The sequence below is a fragment of the Accipiter gentilis genome, chromosome 6, assembly GCF_929443795.1.
Source record: "Accipiter gentilis chromosome 6, bAccGen1.1, whole genome shotgun sequence".
NCBI classification, from domain to species: Eukaryota; Metazoa; Chordata; class Aves; order Accipitriformes; family Accipitridae; genus Astur; species Astur gentilis.
The window spans coordinates 29636564-29654123 of record NC_064885.1 but is presented as its reverse complement, the minus strand read 5'-3'; the positions used below and the strand labels follow the sequence as shown (position 1 = coordinate 29654123).

General features: G+C 34.5%; 1 protein-coding gene across 29 annotated transcripts in view; it reads left to right on the top strand.

Moving 5' to 3' along the window:
- The window catches only part of DLG1 (discs large MAGUK scaffold protein 1), a 170115-nt gene that overhangs the window by 140457 nt on the left and 12098 nt on the right, over positions 1-17560 (top strand). For 11 of the 29 annotated variants that reach the window (XM_049803811.1, XM_049803810.1, XM_049803802.1 and 8 more), the window contains 5 exons: positions 4869-5045; positions 5841-5910; positions 11050-11149; positions 14615-14656; positions 16241-16276. In XM_049803811.1, coding sequence (XP_049659768.1) covers positions 4869-5045; positions 5841-5910; positions 11050-11149; positions 14615-14656; positions 16241-16276 — 425 coding nt within the window. Of the gene's footprint in view, positions 1-4868; positions 5046-5840; positions 5911-11049; positions 11150-11858; positions 11893-14614; positions 14657-16240; positions 16277-17560 lie in introns of all 29 variants that reach the window. The other 18 variants (XM_049803819.1, XM_049803809.1, XM_049803808.1 and 15 more) reach the window with 6 other exon arrangements.

Genomic DNA, 17560 nt, shown 5'->3' with positions numbered 1-17560 from the left:
AATGCAGCCTTCTCCAGGTTGTTGGCAGAAGCCTCGTGGAGACTGGTGGATTCCCTTTCCAAGAAAGGTTTTTGAGACTTGGTAATCAGCTTTGTTATAAGCCGGAACAAAAATCTAAAATGCAAAAATTCCTCAGGAAAAGAAAACTTTTCCACCCACATCTCTTAACAGAGGGTGCTGCTAGGGCTTTTGAGATCTGCTCTTGTCATCACACCAAAAGATGCCAAAGACTGGTTGGTAGGCAGCTTGGTATACGCAGGATGGGTTCACATCTGTTCTGTCTGGTTTCTGATGTAATTTTGACCTTGCTGAAGTAAGTTTTGTGAGTCTCTTCACATAATGGTAGAGTGTGACAGAACATGTTAGTTATCCAGCTTATTACTTATTATAAGTCACTCTGCTATGGTCATTCTGTACTTTTAATTGTACCAATTCAAAGCCACTTTTAGGAACTGAAGCTGTCTTTTTTTCCCCTGTAATATTTGGTTTTGGATATGCCTTAAAGGATTCATTATATAACATAATGCTGAATTGAATGGTAAATCCAACAGTAAAATGTTTGTAGGCATTCAACCACAATTGTAGAATTGTAGAATTGTAAATAAAAATACTCTAAAAATAATCTCTAGTGATTTCTGAAAATCATGGTAACAAAACAGTAAATAAAATCGGATACATCATTGTATCCCTGTAACTGAAACTTGATATCTTTATGAATTGTCTGCCTGTAAACAGCATTTTGGGAGTGTTATGTAATATTAAGGAAAAGACAATTGTGTTTGCTTGAAAATACAATTTGAAGTAAAATGGCAGATTTTTCTTCTTGATTGTATGTATATCAATATATGGTGAATAGCAATATAACAAACAGTCCTTGGAGGGCAATACAAATATAGCAATTCAGCAGCAACTAACTCTTCATTTGCACATCTAATTCTCTCTCCCCCCGACTAATTAAGATGTACTGATTTAATGGGCTTATTTTTGCTTTATATTTCTTTTGATCTTTATTACAAGAGGAGAGATATTCTCTCATATAATGTTTCTGGTTTTGCATCTGAACTATATCTATATCCTCTCCTCCTTCATCTGCAGATTCAAAAAGCACTTGTGAAAAGGTGAGATACCTTCATGGTATCAAGTTTGTATGTTAATATGTTGATAGGGAGTAAATTTGTTCCATGTTTTATCTCATCTTGTATGCCAAATCTTAGTCTGCAATGTGCATAGAATTAAAAATTGAAAATTACTTTTACCTCTGCATTTTTCTCACCAGCATGATACATTTCAAATACAAACAATGGTGCCAATTTCTGCTTGAATTGGAACAGAAAAAGGTTACATCTCCAAGTGGAAGAAGCTTTACAGTTTTAAAATCATTAGGAAACTTTGACTAAATCCATTGAAAAAGAAGATCTGTCATTAGCACCAGGCCTGAAAAGTGTACTTGCCTGCAGAAGGAGTTTAATTGGCCATCCTTATGCTATTCTGATAGTTCAAACATCTAGTTTCAAACAGGTTTACCAAAAACTCAGGGAGAAAAAGAGAACCTCTTTTATAAGCTGATCTTAATTCATTCTGAAGTGGTAAGATTAAGTCATGTTTCATGAAATAAGACATGGCGATGCTTTTGCTGCAGGAATTCCTGATTGCTTTGTTCAGCAAGAATACCCTAAAAGAAAAAATGCTTCAGTAAAACTTGATCAACAGCCTATGATATTGAAACTGGTGAGTGTGGCCAGGTAAAAAGACATTCTGGAAAATTTGGCACTGTTAGCACAGCCATTATATTTTTGGCTTTGTAACATAAACACTCATCAAACGTGCAACTTCAGTTTTTGTAGACTTGTAAATGAAGGAACCAAATTATCTTCTTAGTGCTGTTTAGTTTCCGAGTAATGAAAGGTGAAATAAAAGGGAGGACTTGGTAATTTCTCTCTACAATAATTTTTAGGACTTTGCATTTAGATTTAATTAGAACTTTAGAGTAAATATCATGGGACTGCTTTCAAAGCAGTAGTTGATCAGGAATATCAAATTTACTTTTAAGTAAGTTTGTGTTTGTAACTTAAACTAAATAAATGTATACATGGTATTGTTAGTCTGTAATAAAAGTCTACATACAGGGAGTTAATAAAGAGGTACTTTTTATATACCAGTCTGTAGATAAATATGTCATCTTGGCTGTGAAGTGAGTCCTCATTTGATGACTTGCCAGAGATACAGGAAAAGCCATGTTAATCAGTTGGAATCAAAAGAGATTTTTGTTAATTCTCTTTGCTTTTTGGCTCATTTATTTGATCATTACCAGTTCCTGGTGTTCCTATAAATTTTAGCTGCACAGTTTTGTCACTACTGTGTGACACCCTAATTCATCTTATTATAAAATGTTCTTTATTAGCTTTGACTTTTTTCCCCAATAAAATTATTTTTCCTGAAGTGACTTCACCAGAGGAAAAGTATTTGATGAAACTGCCTTTCATTGTACAAAAACTGTTCTGTGTAACCATTTATCTAGTTTGAAGAGCGTGTGTTAGTAATATAGGTTTTTATCCATTTGTGGTTCCATTTCACTCTTGTGTATTTTTTTTTCTCATGCAGTCAACACACGTGTCAATGCTGTTAGGCCCAGCTCACTGTTCATATAAGTTTATATTCAAACTAAAACTTAGAAGTTAAAAGTAGTGCTGGTAGAAATCATTGCTTGAATGCTAACAAGAATTCTCAGGAAATAAATTTCATGATGTATTTAATTAATTCAGTGAAAATGTATACAACTTGAATCTGCATTAAAAGTACATAACAGATTATGTGCAATTTACTTTTAGATATGGAATGATATTTATCCAGAGTGCTTCTTGAACAAATGTGCAAAATAAATCTGGAGGAATAACTACTAGGTGTATAACTTTCATGTCTGCAGTATTTGGGCTATTTCAAAGAAAATAAGCGTTCTGATTTTTTGAAAAGAATCAGGATATCTCAAGTATGTTACGGAATTAAACTGAAAGATCTTATAGTGGAGGTTGCACTACTGAAGGAAGGTGGTATTGCAACCTCCAAGCTCTTTCAAAATTGAAATCTTAAATTTTATTATAAATTCAACAAATGAAAAGTATTGCATATTTAAATATAGGGCTTTGTGTATCATGAGAGTAAATATTTCTAAGCCATTTTGAAATTTCTGTTCCTGTTTTAGACATTTTAGAAAATATTCTGTAAAACCTTTACCCCTTTATGAAAAGTTTTTGATACTTTTTATGGCCCAAGAAAGGCATGGTGACTCAACTCCAATTTTGCAGTAGGCCTTATGCTAAAGATGAATTGATCTGACCGAAAATTTTTAATTTTTTCCCTGTAAGCAATTTGTCCTTGGTTATGACAAAATACAGTTCAAACCCAAAGAAATACACTCAGTGCTTTAGAAGGGCAAAATTCACAAAGCTAAAATACATTTTGGAGCAAACAGTTATGACTTACAGGTACTTAGATGGGTTAAAAATTCGGAGACATTGAAAATCTAGCAGAAAAAGGTATGTAAGACTAGTGTTGGGGGTGAAGAAACAAACTGAATTTGGACAAGGAGAAGGATACCATTTTAAAACATCACATTGTAATCTATTGATGCTGCTTGGTGATGGACTTGGTATCAAGTCTCTAAATCGAGATAGGGTATCATTTAGAAAGTGCATAACTGACAAATGTATGAGCTTGCAGATGAAATAAAGTTGAGGATTTTTTGGCCTGTGTCATACAGGCACTTCTCACTTTACATAGGTGAGGTTCATACACCTTTTTCAAATATAAAATGAGAGTCCTTTATAGGGCATAATCTTAGGAGTATCTCTTACAGTTTGGTAAGGGGCTCCCGTCATCATTCATTTCCACATCCTCACTAAACCCTCAGTTCTGCTGGGAGAAACATACTGCAGGTCTCTTCAGTTCCTCAGGGAACCGATCCAGATATAAAGTGATCCATCAGGGAGAAAAGAAATTAATGTTAACCCAGATTAGTTCCACAGTACGGTGCACCATGTGCCTTTCCAGACAATGATGCTTTCGTAAGCAAGAAGGGAGAAAGGAGTCCATACAAAGCAGGCATGAATGTGGGTATGAATAATAGGGGACTTGCATAAACCAACCCTGCTGGCAAAGGGAATGTTAATAAAACTGTAGGCACGCAGCTGGTGTTCAGGTATTGCTAGTGCCTATTATCTGAAAACAGGCTTACCTTGGAAAAAAGGATGAGATTCTCTTGAAATGGTTGGGAATTTTCCAAAAGAATGCACGTAAGGTTCTTTGCCTTTGGGTACTGCAGTAGCAAAGTTGTGTTCAGATCATATTTCTAAGTAGTTTTTTTTTCTTTCTTTCTTTTTACCCCTGCAACCCTGTGAGAAGGATACTGACTTTTATTTTAAAGACAGACAGTAATTTTTTATTTACTAAAATAATACCAATTTATAACTTGGTATAAACCAATGTACATTACAGATCTTTTGACAGTGCTGTATGCTTCAAATACTTGCTTGCCTTTTTGTCCTACGCTGACATGTAACTTGCTCTGTGCAAAGTACTTATTGAATTGTAGGATCTTCTGTGGACCTTTTATAAAGCACTAGAGTTTTGCACTGGATGGTGTTTGTTCTCATTCATTAAAACTTACAAGTGTGTGTGGATACTATACTACATGTTCTGTGTGTGTGTATGAGAGAGAGAGAGTGCGTTCAGTGTTCTTCTTGTTTTAAGCACCTGTTGGAATGATGCAATCACTTATGAACAACACAGCTTGCTTCATATTTTCTGCTATTCATACTCCCCTGGTTTTTTTCTTGCTTTTTCTATGTTTAATTTTTTTCTTTTTAACGTAGAGCTCTCTTTGATTATGACAAGACTAAAGATAGCGGCCTACCAAGTCAAGGATTGAACTTCAAATTTGGCGATATTCTTCATGTCATTAATGCTTCTGATGATGAATGGTGGCAAGCACGGCAGGTAACTCCAGATGGAGAAAGTGATGAAATTGGAGTTATCCCAAGCAAACGCAGGTATGTCTTATTTGATTGAGTTTGCGATGTTTGCTATTAAACATCTGATATCATTAATACATACATTGCATATGCTTTAGTCTTTGTTTTTAATTCTGTACCACATGGGCCACTTGCTTGGCTTTTTAAAAAAAAGTCATCTGTAGTGGGATTCTGACTCAATGAGAAGTTTTTTTAAAATCCTATTTAGCCTTAGGAGTTGTGTGCTGAATTCGATAAAGATGGTCCAAGTCCATTTCTCTGTTCTCACTGTAAGCAAGTTACAGGTTTAACAAAATTACCTGTGGGTTTAATAACATTACACCATTTATGTATGAAAAGGTGCAAAGTGAATTTTACTCGAATCATGACACTATCGTGAATTCTTTCTACCCAACACCTGGAAAACTGGCAAATGTCTCTTTGGTGGCCACAGTAAATGGGGAGAAGGTGTTTGTTGGCATACTAGAGACCCAAATAAGAGATTAGGTGCTCTGAATCTTCATATCTACTGTTGACTCATAATTGAGGCTGTTCATTTACTATGTCTTGTTTTCTGTTTGCATTCTCTGGATTTATTGAACGTATGTAATCATAAAATACTCCAATACCCTCACAGCTCATCACTTGAGAAATAATACCCTACTTTTCCAATACAGTTTGGCATTAGCAGGCTTCCAGTTTTTTTCAAGGTGTCATCAGCAATAAAAATCTATACTACAAAAGGTACACCTGTATGCTTACATTGTAACAAGTAGTAACTTGAAGTTCTGGAATTTTGCTGATTTACCGTTTTTGTGTATGTTTTTGTGGTAGAGTTGAGAAAAAAGAACGAGCCCGCTTAAAGACAGTGAAATTCAATTCCAAAACAAGAGGAGATAAAGGGGTGAGTTAATGAAGTGCTAATTACACCTGGCATTGTGGATAGTAACATTTTTCAGTGGTTTATATTTGCAGACTCAGTTTCAGATTTTAGTGAAAAGATTAAATTCTGTCTAATAGAAATAGTTATTCCAAGCACCAAAGCAAACTTAAAATGTTGAAACACTGCAAATTGTTTAAATAATTAGCTTAGAAATATATATATTATCATTAATACTGTAGTATAATAGGAGTTGTAGATACTAATCAGGTACTGAATAGTGCCATTTCTAACAGCTCTGCAACTGCTGTTTATAAAGCAGTTTAACCCTTTAGTATGGATTGTACTCCTGGAGTCCCTTTTTTTGGGAAGGAGCTTACTACCAATTTTCAGAAAAAAGAAAATGTTTCTTTCTTTAAGGTTTTTTTTAATGCCTCTAGAAAACAAGGAAGTAAAACTCAACAGGGTCCCTATGATGAAATGAGGTTTTACAATGTACACAGTTACGCAGACAGCATAAAGTAACTTTTGTTATAATTATAGATATAGGACCTTTAAAGAATTTCATGCAAGGGCATAGGCCAACAAAAAGTCAAGGCTAGCACTATTGCTGACCAGAGTCAGTCTCTATCTCACAGCTGGTTTTAGTCTCACTTCCACTCTCTACTGGTGCAAATACTGATGTGGCTGTGCTCAAATCCTATGAAATAGCCAATGTAGGTGAAAAATAACCCAATCCAAAAGACACCTTGGTTTCTTTTTAGGCAGCCCCTTGGTGCAGTTCACCGCATGATATGCAATCCCTGTCCCAGTACACATGATGGGAATGAGTGGTGAGAAAGCAGTTGTAGCTACTTAAGTAGTAATAGGCATGTTTGTAGGCAAAATTATAGCAATTTCATAATGGTACAGCAGCTAATTTTATTTTATTTTTTGAGGTTGAGGCTTGTTTGCAATGTTTTGGTCATTTTGAAATTTGAGAAACAGTTTCAGAACCTTACAATTGCTACTGATATTATATAACTAGTAATTTCAAGACTTAGATATGTGCATTTTAGATGTAAGAGCCTTTTACAGTAATAATATATTGTCATTTTTAAAAACCTGAAACATGCTTTAAGCTCCTGAGGAAGGTATTCCTTAAACAGTGATTATTTTTTTAATAACACTAATGCTGTAACATTAGTTAGTCGTTATTATAGAACTCAAAAGATTTCTTTTAGTCATTTATTTCAGCTACAATGTATTTGTAACTTCAAAATTTGCATATAAAATATCGAAGCTTTAATACTTTATCCTGATAGTGTAGGACTTTATACTTTAAAGACTGTCAAATCCACATGTACATCCCTCTGCTGCATGGCAAAGGTTTTAGTTTAGTTTATTAAAAAGGAAAATATTACGGGTTTTTTTTCTATAAGTGTTTAAAAGGAAATCAATATCTCTAGTTATTTTCTGATGAACAATTATGGTACTGTCTTGAGGTTTCATTGGATTATTTGCAGGTTTTTTTCTGTTTTGGTGCATTCGTATTTTGGTATTGGAATTAAATATTATCAACTGATGTGGTAATTTTTAACCTGGTCATTTTCATAATATGAGTTCACTTTTTAGAAATCACATAAAATGGCTTAAATACTTTAGATTATTTTAATTACATTAAGTAATTTTCAGATGTTACCATGTTCTTTGAAAGATAATTGCATGGTTTTGTAGTTTGTCTACCAATAAACTGCAAACAGTTAACTTAATTAACAATGTATTTGAGGTAGCATTTTGACAATAGCAGAGTTAGTGTACAGTCACTGTGTACTAGCATAGCACCAAAGATACGCATGGAATACTGAGTGGAAAAGCAACTACGCTTGCCATTGACATAGAACTGCAGTTCTTTTTCTTTAGTAACATTTCATTTTGCAAACATGCTTATACTGTTCACAATCTTTTGCTTCAGCTGTAAATGTTTTAACATTATGGTTTCTCCTTAAATTATCATTCCTGTATTTGTCATGATTATATTTTTCCCAGTAAGCTGTCTGCACCATACATGTCCTCACGGACTGTGCCTTACTGTGTCTGTATATGGTGATACTCCATGGACAGGATGAAATATCAACTTTGTACAATTCTTCAAAATTTCTACATTACAACCTTAGAGAATAACCCTAGTGATGGCAAACATTAAAATCCATGTTCCTTTCATTTTAAGGAAAGTTAAGCAATCTGGAGCAGAAATGGTTACTTTTTTTTTTCTTGTTTGTTCTTTTCGTATACACATTTATCTCGCTTTCTGTGCTGCTTCTGTTTTAATATATTCTTGCTTATGATGCCTGTTTATGATTTGCAGTGGGCTTATGAAAAATTTAATACAATTACTATGCATTTTCAACTAATAAGCAATTCTCTCTAGCTTTTTATAATCATGGTATCTTTTAAAAATAATCTTTTGGCTAATCTTTTATGCAAAATCGGTATAATATTACTTTTATTTCCCCCCCCTTTTTTTTTGGCAATGGAACTGACTCTGACCATTATACATGCAGTATATAAAAATTAATATTAGTTCATTAACATTTACTGTACAGAAAGTTAAAATAATTATTGATATGAAATATTTCAAAACTAAAATGAAGAACCCAATTATGTTTTATGAAGTACAATAAACCAGCTACTCCTTTTATTTTAACTATACAAATTGCAGAGTCTCACCACCTCAGTTAAGCTGCACCATTTTAGCTTTGTTACATTTATTTCCCCTATTCTTTTGCCCAAACTGAGGGACTTGTTTGAACGGAAAAATTATATACATGCAAGACTTCTACTTCTTGGAAATTCATGTTACAGTATTTTTCATTATAGTCAGCAGAGATCTCCTCTGGGCATATTTCTTTGTTGCCCTTGTTCTGTAGATTGCATTAACCTTTCTGGTTATGAGAAATCAATTGCAATGACTTGTTGACTTCAGATGAGGAAGGTCAGGAGGAGCATAAGCTAAAACCTTGCCCATGCCAACTATGGTTCCTGCAAGCATATGACTGGCTCGAAACCAGTTCTTTTGTCCATGTGTCAGGTTGGTTATGAACCAATTCTTACAGTGGAATGACCATTTTACTCAAGCACAGATGCCAGCCAATTAAAGGTTTTATGGATTTCCTATTTAACATGGTATTGCTATTTCCAGAGCTCAATGTCACTGACTGTACTCCCATGGTACCATGAGCCTCTTTAACACCTGGTAGTTTCAAGTAAATTTTTTTAAAACAATGGTAATGAAAATATCACTGGATGTTTCAGTATCTGATATTGCCAAGCAAGTCTGTATTAAAACAGATGGCCAGAAGGATTGTTAATACTGTAGCAGGATGCAGCTTTTGTGTTGCACTATAGGTATTCTCTTTAGGAAGGCCAAATGCTAGTTTTGTAATTGTACCAAAGAAGGTGGCGCACCATTTGAAAAAACTTTGTCCTATTTGACCCCTAGTTGTTACTATATTTCATTCCATACTTTATGCTGGTAGAAGAGATAATATATCTTTTTGCAACTGTATTGCATATAATAGAGGAAGGTGAGCTCACACTGGCTGAAGACAGACAATTACTTGAAGGTTAACACGCTCCAAATTTTAGAAATAGCTTTTAGTAGAGTCTTTAATGTACGAATTAGAAATGTTTCTGGGTTTTTTTAAAGTAGCTTTTAAAAAATGGATCTGTGGAACTTTTATTACTTCCTGCTGCACATGGGCTCTGCTTGGCTTAGAAATAAACAGTCCCCCTGCAGCCTAGGGTCTCAGAACGAAGTTGGGCATTTTCTTACTTTTGCCATCCTTCCGGTAATAGAGTTTCTGCAAACCAAATGACAAAAACATGGCAAATTTCATGTTTTGGCAAAATTGGTCAGATGATTCACTTATGACTAAAGATGAAAAGAAATTTCAGCTGGCTTCAAGTTAGCTGTATTAGTTCTAGTTCTGGGCATAATCGCAGTAAAAATGTTGCTGATTTATGTATACATTGAGTTTCTTTATTGACCTAGAATAATAAATTAAAGGCACTGTAGTCACATAATGTCTTCAACAGAAGACAAGGCAGATATTATTAAATTCTGTGTTAATTATACCTGTAGACATACCTATATATGAATGAAAATACATTGATGCTCTCCATTGTTTAGAAGGAGCACAATAATAGTTTATGTATATGTCCGTATAAGTAACTCTAGAAATTTTTGTAGCAGCTGAGATGCAGAAATTCTTCGGCAACACAAGCAGTTAATGTCAAAAGTTGCTGAACGTGATCCTTGGACATACAGGGTTTTTCACATGGTAATTCTCTATAAATGCACCCTTGAAAAAAAATTGGCACAATAAACAAATGAAATGAGTTTGTATCTTTTGAAAGTTAATCATGGTATTGGGATGCACACTTACTTAGAGCCAAGTCATTTCTTTCAGTGAACTTGCAATGAATTGCAATTGTGAAAGATTGAAACAAATATAGGCTGGTGTGTTTTTTTTTTAAATTGTTTGGATATTTTAGCTAGAAACATTTTTTTGTTGTTGTTTTTTTCCTATTTCACTGTTACTTAGTTTTATCATAAGCATTTGATACAATGATAGCTTTTAACTTCCATTTTTCTTTATTGTATGCTAAGTTATTTTGCAGTTGTCACCGAAGTATTTACAGTTTTGCCTTTGCTAATGGGTGACACTGGCAAATACTTCTGGTGTGCTGTTACAATATCAGCTGTTCGCAAAAGCATGTGTAAAGCCTCAGCATTTTTAAAAAATACTGTAACCCCTATATTAGTTAATGTCAGTGATTTAATTGACTTTGAGTTCATTATGGTTTGGCCATCTTATAGCAGCCTAGTTTTTCCCATCTTTTTACACTCGCAGCAAGCCTAAATTTGTGAAATACAGGTCAGGCCATGCAGGATGAATCAGCCTGCCAGTTCTCTCAGTAGTAAGCATGTGAAACATGGAGGGTGTGAGCAAAGCCATAATCCCAATCTCTATTTTTAATGAGCTGAGAAGATAGTGTTAAACTGAAATACGCACTGCATAACGTGGTTATAGGAGTCAGCTTCCGCAAAGCTGCTGGTCTGGGCCTTTGTTCACACAGACATTAGACATCCTTTGTTTTGCCCCTCCTTCTCTTCTTCAGCAGTCATTCAATGACAAGCGTAAAAAGAACCTCTTTTCCCGAAAATTTCCCTTCTACAAGAACAAGGACCAGAGTGAGCAGGAAACCAGTGATATTGACCGTAAGTATGTGGCATTCGACGGAGAGCAAAGCACATGTAGAAGGGCCTGCTAGATTGCAGTAGGGTGTTACCATGGAGACAGTTTCATGAGCTGCAACAGGCTAACGAGCTTGAGGTGCCGATGACAAACTAATCTACAAAATCAATAAAACCATTTGTTTGCAGTTAAAGTAAAATTTAATCCAAGAGTATCCCAGTTGGGAATAGACTGGGTAATACTGTTGAGTAACAGCGTGTACGTAACTGGAGGAGGTAACAGCCTTCCAGCGCTGTCAGTGATGGTTCCTTGTTTCTGACTTGGAGGAGAGGGCACAGCAGCAAAGAAATTATAATGGAGCTTACCATCTTCTCGAATCAGTCCCTTTAGACTGGTTTCTTCAAAGTGACTAATTCTAATTCGGTTTTCCTAATGAAGAGAGGTTACTTTGATTTTCATCGTTGTTGCCAGCACTAAAAAAAAAAGTGTCTTCTCAAAAAGCAATTGCATAAGTTTGCTAATTCAGACCAGGTCTGCTTCAAACTGTGTTCTCTGCCATTTGCATCACTGATTACACTTCATGTGCCAGTCAGGTCAAATCCTATAGACTTATCTTCTCCTGTGATGTTCTGGGAACTGTCTCCTGTCGTAGCGCCAATTTTATATATTACTGACAATTATTTTCTTTGTGATTGTCTTTTTATTGCTTGCCCTCTGGGGACTACTCTGCAGGAGGTCCCTGACGACATGGGATCAAAAGGCCTGAGTAAGTGATCAAAATACTCCCAAGTTATTTTAACCTCCATCTGAAAAATTACTACTATTTTTTTTTCCCTAACAGATCTCTTTGAGACTGGTGCTCGACTGGCATAAGGAGGTTGACTCTAAAAATGTTTCATAAGCTTTTTCTATTTTGTAATGTTCTGGGGGTTTTTGCTTTCAGGAACAAGTTACTTTCATGTGACTATCACATTAGGGTTTTTTCTTGTTCAGAAGCTTACCAGTGCTTACTTGTTTGTTCTTAATAATACTGTGTTTTTAAATTTGGTGGTTTTTTTTTTTTTTAATGTCACTATTATCTGTCTTTGTGGGTTTATGTATTTAAAAATAACCTATGGCTTTTTCCAGTATTAGTACAACCATTGCTGTAATACTTCAACTAGTTAGTTTTCAATCCTCTCTCTAGGTGACTGATATTTACAGATACTTAAACAAAAAACTTTGCTTAACAAATGCCATGGAAGTTTTTCTGTCTGACTTACTTGAACTCTTATGATGCTTTTAGACCAGGTAGAGGGGTAGCTAATAGAGGAGGCACATAAGCATTTGTTGTCGTTCTTGCAGGAATGTTAACTACTTGAATCCAGTAAGATTAAAAAGTCACTGAGTACTCTTAACAGATCCGTTTGTCTACACAGACAGCACCACTGTACTAAAATGACAAAAAAAAAGTCAAGACCTTGCTTTCATCACAGCTATTAAACATGTACATTGTTATGCATTTATGGAATAGCAAAATTAGTCACTAAAATTATGTGACTGAAGGTCATTAAAAATAACATTTCTGCCTAGGGCATAACTGTTATGTACAGTGTTCCTGAAACGACATGTAAGAAGCAGTGTACTTCTATACTTGGCCTCAATCATTAAATTATAACATTGTATCTATAATTATATTATAGATATATATATTAGTTGTATATATAGTTATGTGATATTATAACATATCTATGTCTGTAACATCAATTTTCTATTTCTGAAATGGCCATTTTCAAGGAAATTCTTGGTCTAGAGCAGAAGCCCTTAGCAACCTTTATGGCCTTATGGTTTAGAGCAGAAGATCATAAGCAGCCTTTATGGCCTTATGATCATACCTAGTTTAAACTATGCATTATGGTCCAGAAATGTCACTAGGTGATTCTGTTATAAAAACAAGTGGCTTCTAGCCTGTTTTTCAGCACAGTCAAACTTTTTGAAACTGCCTTACCACGCTTAATGCAAGCTATGTTACTTGGGCTCTGCAAGACTACTGTTTTTGCTGGCATTTTAGGCTTTACATCTTCAGCAGTTGTGCCCATTAATGGACTATCACAACACTTGTGTTCTTAATTGACAATGTCTCCCTTTCATATTCTACCACAAGGCTTTTAAACATCACTGTTTGCCTCTTCCATGCCAATGTGGACATTGTTTTTCCAAGACAAGAAAATGAAATGGAAATAAATCCAAACTGCTGGTACTTACAAACTTTAGGAAGAATTTGTCTGTTTTGCCTGCACAGAAATGAAATGAGGGAGTTCAGTCTAGCCAGAGATTTGTGGTTTAAAGATATTAGTTCACTTTATCCAAAAACATTTTAAAAGATTAATTAGTTTATATATGATGACTAACTTTTTAAAATGTTTATTAATCACTAGAAGCATACTCACTTCATTAATTGTATTCTTGCTTCTAAAGTCCCCTTGCTTCCTTCTCTTCAATCTTCTGTGAGAGGAACCACACTGAATTTAATGTATTGTAAAGGCTCCTCTTGACAAAAACATATATTATTGTATGCACACAGTTAGGTACATAATTTCACATTGGTTGTATTTAATTTGTATAGGTCAAACACAAGCTTCTTTATGCAGTCTTAACCTGTGAATGTTAGCGTTTTTCATTACAAATAGACACCCTGATTGGGTGCCATGAAAATTGATTCTTTGTTGTAAAGTTCAGCAATATCGAAGTTCATATTTGTTCACCAGATTTGTAGAATTTTCAGGTAACTAGCAGCATAGATTGATACCTGAAATTCTTCGATTGCATTAATTTTTATCATAAAGGTATGTAATGCAGTTAGATAGCTTAAAATGAACACCTTGTAGCTACTGAAGTATTTTGATTACTATGCAAAAGGTATGAAATTAATATAGATAGTCCAGAATGAAAGTTAAAAGTTGGGAGCTTTTGAAAACTAAAGCATTGCGGGGGTGGGCGGGGGGTGGAATCTTAATTCAGCATTGCATTTCAAGTAAACTATTTAATATACCATAGGAAAGTGTCTATTATTGAACTCTGTATTTCCTGCAATATAGTCCAATATTTTCTGCTACAAGACTCCTAATGTAATCAATAAATTGCCTGCATAGATGTTGAAATGCATAATCCCAGACTTTTTGCACAACAAAATTCATTTTGAAGTGAAAACCTAAAAATTGCAGGGTTACATGTGAACTATGAAGTAGTATACTTTTCGTAATCTTCTTTTGATGTGCTATTTAATGTTTTTCTTTTTATTAACATCAATTCCTTTCGTATGAAATTAAGCTTGATCCTGACAGCTATGAGAAGTACCTTAAAACTTTTTTATGCAGTATGTATTGATTTCAGCATTTCGATATCAGTATTGTCTTTCATCTGGATTATTTTGTGTCAGTTTGCTTTCTTTTGGACTCATGCCATTAGTGTATGTTCCTTATTTTTTTTCCATTGTGTTGCAATTTCAGAGCATGTAACCTCTAACGCCAGCGATAGTGAAAGTAGTTACCGTAAGTGTTTTTAAGTTCTTTGTTTATTTAGAACCTTTGTTTAGTAGCTCTTTCTTTGGTTTTGTCCGTCTCGTCTTTTCTGGCTATTTACATGTTAAGCAGAACTTCGTAGTCACCTTCAGGTGAAATCCATATTCATGTGTTTGGTGGAGTACTGCAAATTGTGCTGTGTCTTTGTTTTTAAAAAACTGACTGGAGAGAATCATTGCAAACCTCCTTTATGGTTATTTTTATTGTGATCTGTGATTTTCTTAGTTCACCTTAATTTGAATCTGTTCCTATTTTTTTTAAATTATGTGAGCTAGCTAGTTTAAAACCTAAATGTAAATTTAATGCTGACAAATATAATTATATGTAGTTGAGCTTAATACCAGAAGTGTAATTAAACTGTGTAATCTGTTTAATAGTACATAACTATCTACAATTTTTCACAACTGATACTCAGATTTAATATGTATATGTTTCTAATGAAAGTACAGATAAGCAAATGTGTTTACCCTTGCTTTCAGCTTTCATTTATCTCTTTTGTCAAGTGCGGGTGCTTAATATGAATCTTCTTCCAAGCATACGACACACATTCAGTGCTGGAGTCAGTTAAGATAAATTAGCGTGCTAGGCATGCATGCACATTCTCTCTCTCTCTGAAGACATAGCATCTTTTAAATACTAGACTGAGTTAGCTTTTTTTACTAGCCCAAGCTACAGTAGTATTTACTATTACCCAAGCTACAGTAGTACTACACGTTCACAGTGGGTAATATGCTGCATGATGCTGCTCTACAAAGCTTTAAAATGTCTTAAACCAGAGCCAGAACTTTAATCCCACTGGTCATTTCCAGTGAACAACTCAGTACGGTTCACAGTTCAGACCTGGAACCCCAGCCAGAGCAGAGCAGGAAGGTGAGAAAGTTGAGGATTTGAAGAGGAATACGAAAAGAAGGGAACAGTGGAAGTCACGCAGTGTGACACTGAGTGGCTCACTGATCAGCCTGCTGGTGGCCTGCTGACTGTATGGCGGGCACTTCAGAAACAGATATAATTTATGTTAGGGTAATAAGGCAGGTGGTTCATTAACAGATATATTTGTTTGGAAGTTGTAGATCTTCTCGGAGGTGATGATCTACATTTTTTCTTCCAGTTGACTACACTGAAGGAGAGAATTTATACATGTATATAAAATGCTAACAGTGTTGTAGACTGTAACTGAAAAGAAACCACTTGGGGGTGGCATTCACGTTCCCTGAGAATAACACAAAATTGATCATGTATGGAAGTCACCTTTGACAAGCTTATCAATTTTAACCATTTTTAATGACACGCCATTAAACCTACCGAACCACGACTGTTTCTTTTTAAATTTGCTGTTTTCCGCTCTCCGTCCCACCAAGGTTTTTTCAGAGCTTGCTTTATTTCTGTTTCAAGCTTGTTATTGGTACTACTAGTTAGTTTTTTACTCCGTTGTTACTTGAGAAGCCTCGATTTTATTATGAATGTCATGGATTTGCTTATCTGGATGTGTATTTCCAAGTACTTTTTATTAAAATAATTTTTTTAATTTCTTCTTACTGCTGTCTAATATGAAAGTTATCTTGATTACAGATGAGTACGGTTGTTCAAAAGGTTCATTCTATTAATATTCATTTTTCCAAAGTATTGAAAAGCAGTGACAATATATACTTTTTGCCCTCAATTAGGGGATGCTTTTTACTTATTATCTTCTTTAGTAGTTTGCTTAACTAATGTAATTTTTGACCTTATAGCAATGTGACTTCTCCAAAGTATCTAAATATGTGACCTGTATCTTTCATAGATGAGTTGATAGTTGGTGATTATCTCTTTCTCTCCCTAGCCTAAAAGGGGTGTTGAAAGTATATACTGTCCTTCTAAAATCCATTTGCATGAGTAACTTTCTGAGATATTAAAATATACAGGTTGCATGTTCTTGTGTCTGTCTTAAGGTATTCCTCACTTGCAGTAACTTAGAAAATGAAAAGGTTCGTTCATATATTGTTGTAGTACAGTTTGAGTGCAAATTTATCACAAATAAGAGAAATGTTTCTCTTAATGAAATTGTGAATTTCAGATTTGAAAGATCAATGGTATTTGCTATGAAATAAACAATGAATACATAGAAGCAATATATGAATTTGTAAAAGCCTTCATCTGCCATCTGTTTCTATACAACTGTGGTATAGCATTGGTATGTTCCTTTGCCTGTTGTAAGTATGGCTTATGAACTCCAAAGAATGTTCCAAAATTACACAAGTGAGTTACTGAAGGACTGTATTTTATTCAAAGTTCACAGTAATGTCCTATAATTAGAGCTTGTATCTTCAGAATTATAAATTATCTACTGTCATGGAGTTAACTTTTAGTGATTTCATTGCAAGAAATCTTACTTGGAGATATCTTGTTAGACTAGAAATAATATTTTAAAGGGATGGCAACTGAGGTATATTTCAGATGCTTTCACTAACATTTAAAAAGCCTGCAGCTGTCAAAGGTCAAAATCCAGTTACTGTAGTTTCATTCACTGCTTATGTGCTTTCTGGAGCTGAGAACAATACAAAGCATTCTTTGTTTTCAACTTCATCTTTAAAAATTCATTGATAAAACAATAGTTATTTAGTATATACAATCATAATAGGTTTTTTTTTTTGGTAGAATTAGAGTGAAGATGTTTATATAAATGCCACTTCCAGATAAAGTTAGTGGAAGATATGTACACCTTGACATACATGGTTGTCAGCCCTGTATAAATATGGAAAAATGTCATTGTAAATGCTGGCTTCAAAGTATGGAGAATGTTCATGATGAAAGTGGCATTGCTTCTAGCAGTGAATGATAGCATGCATGCATTTCATTCAGGGAAATGTGTATAAGAGCATTTCAATAATGCTTTAA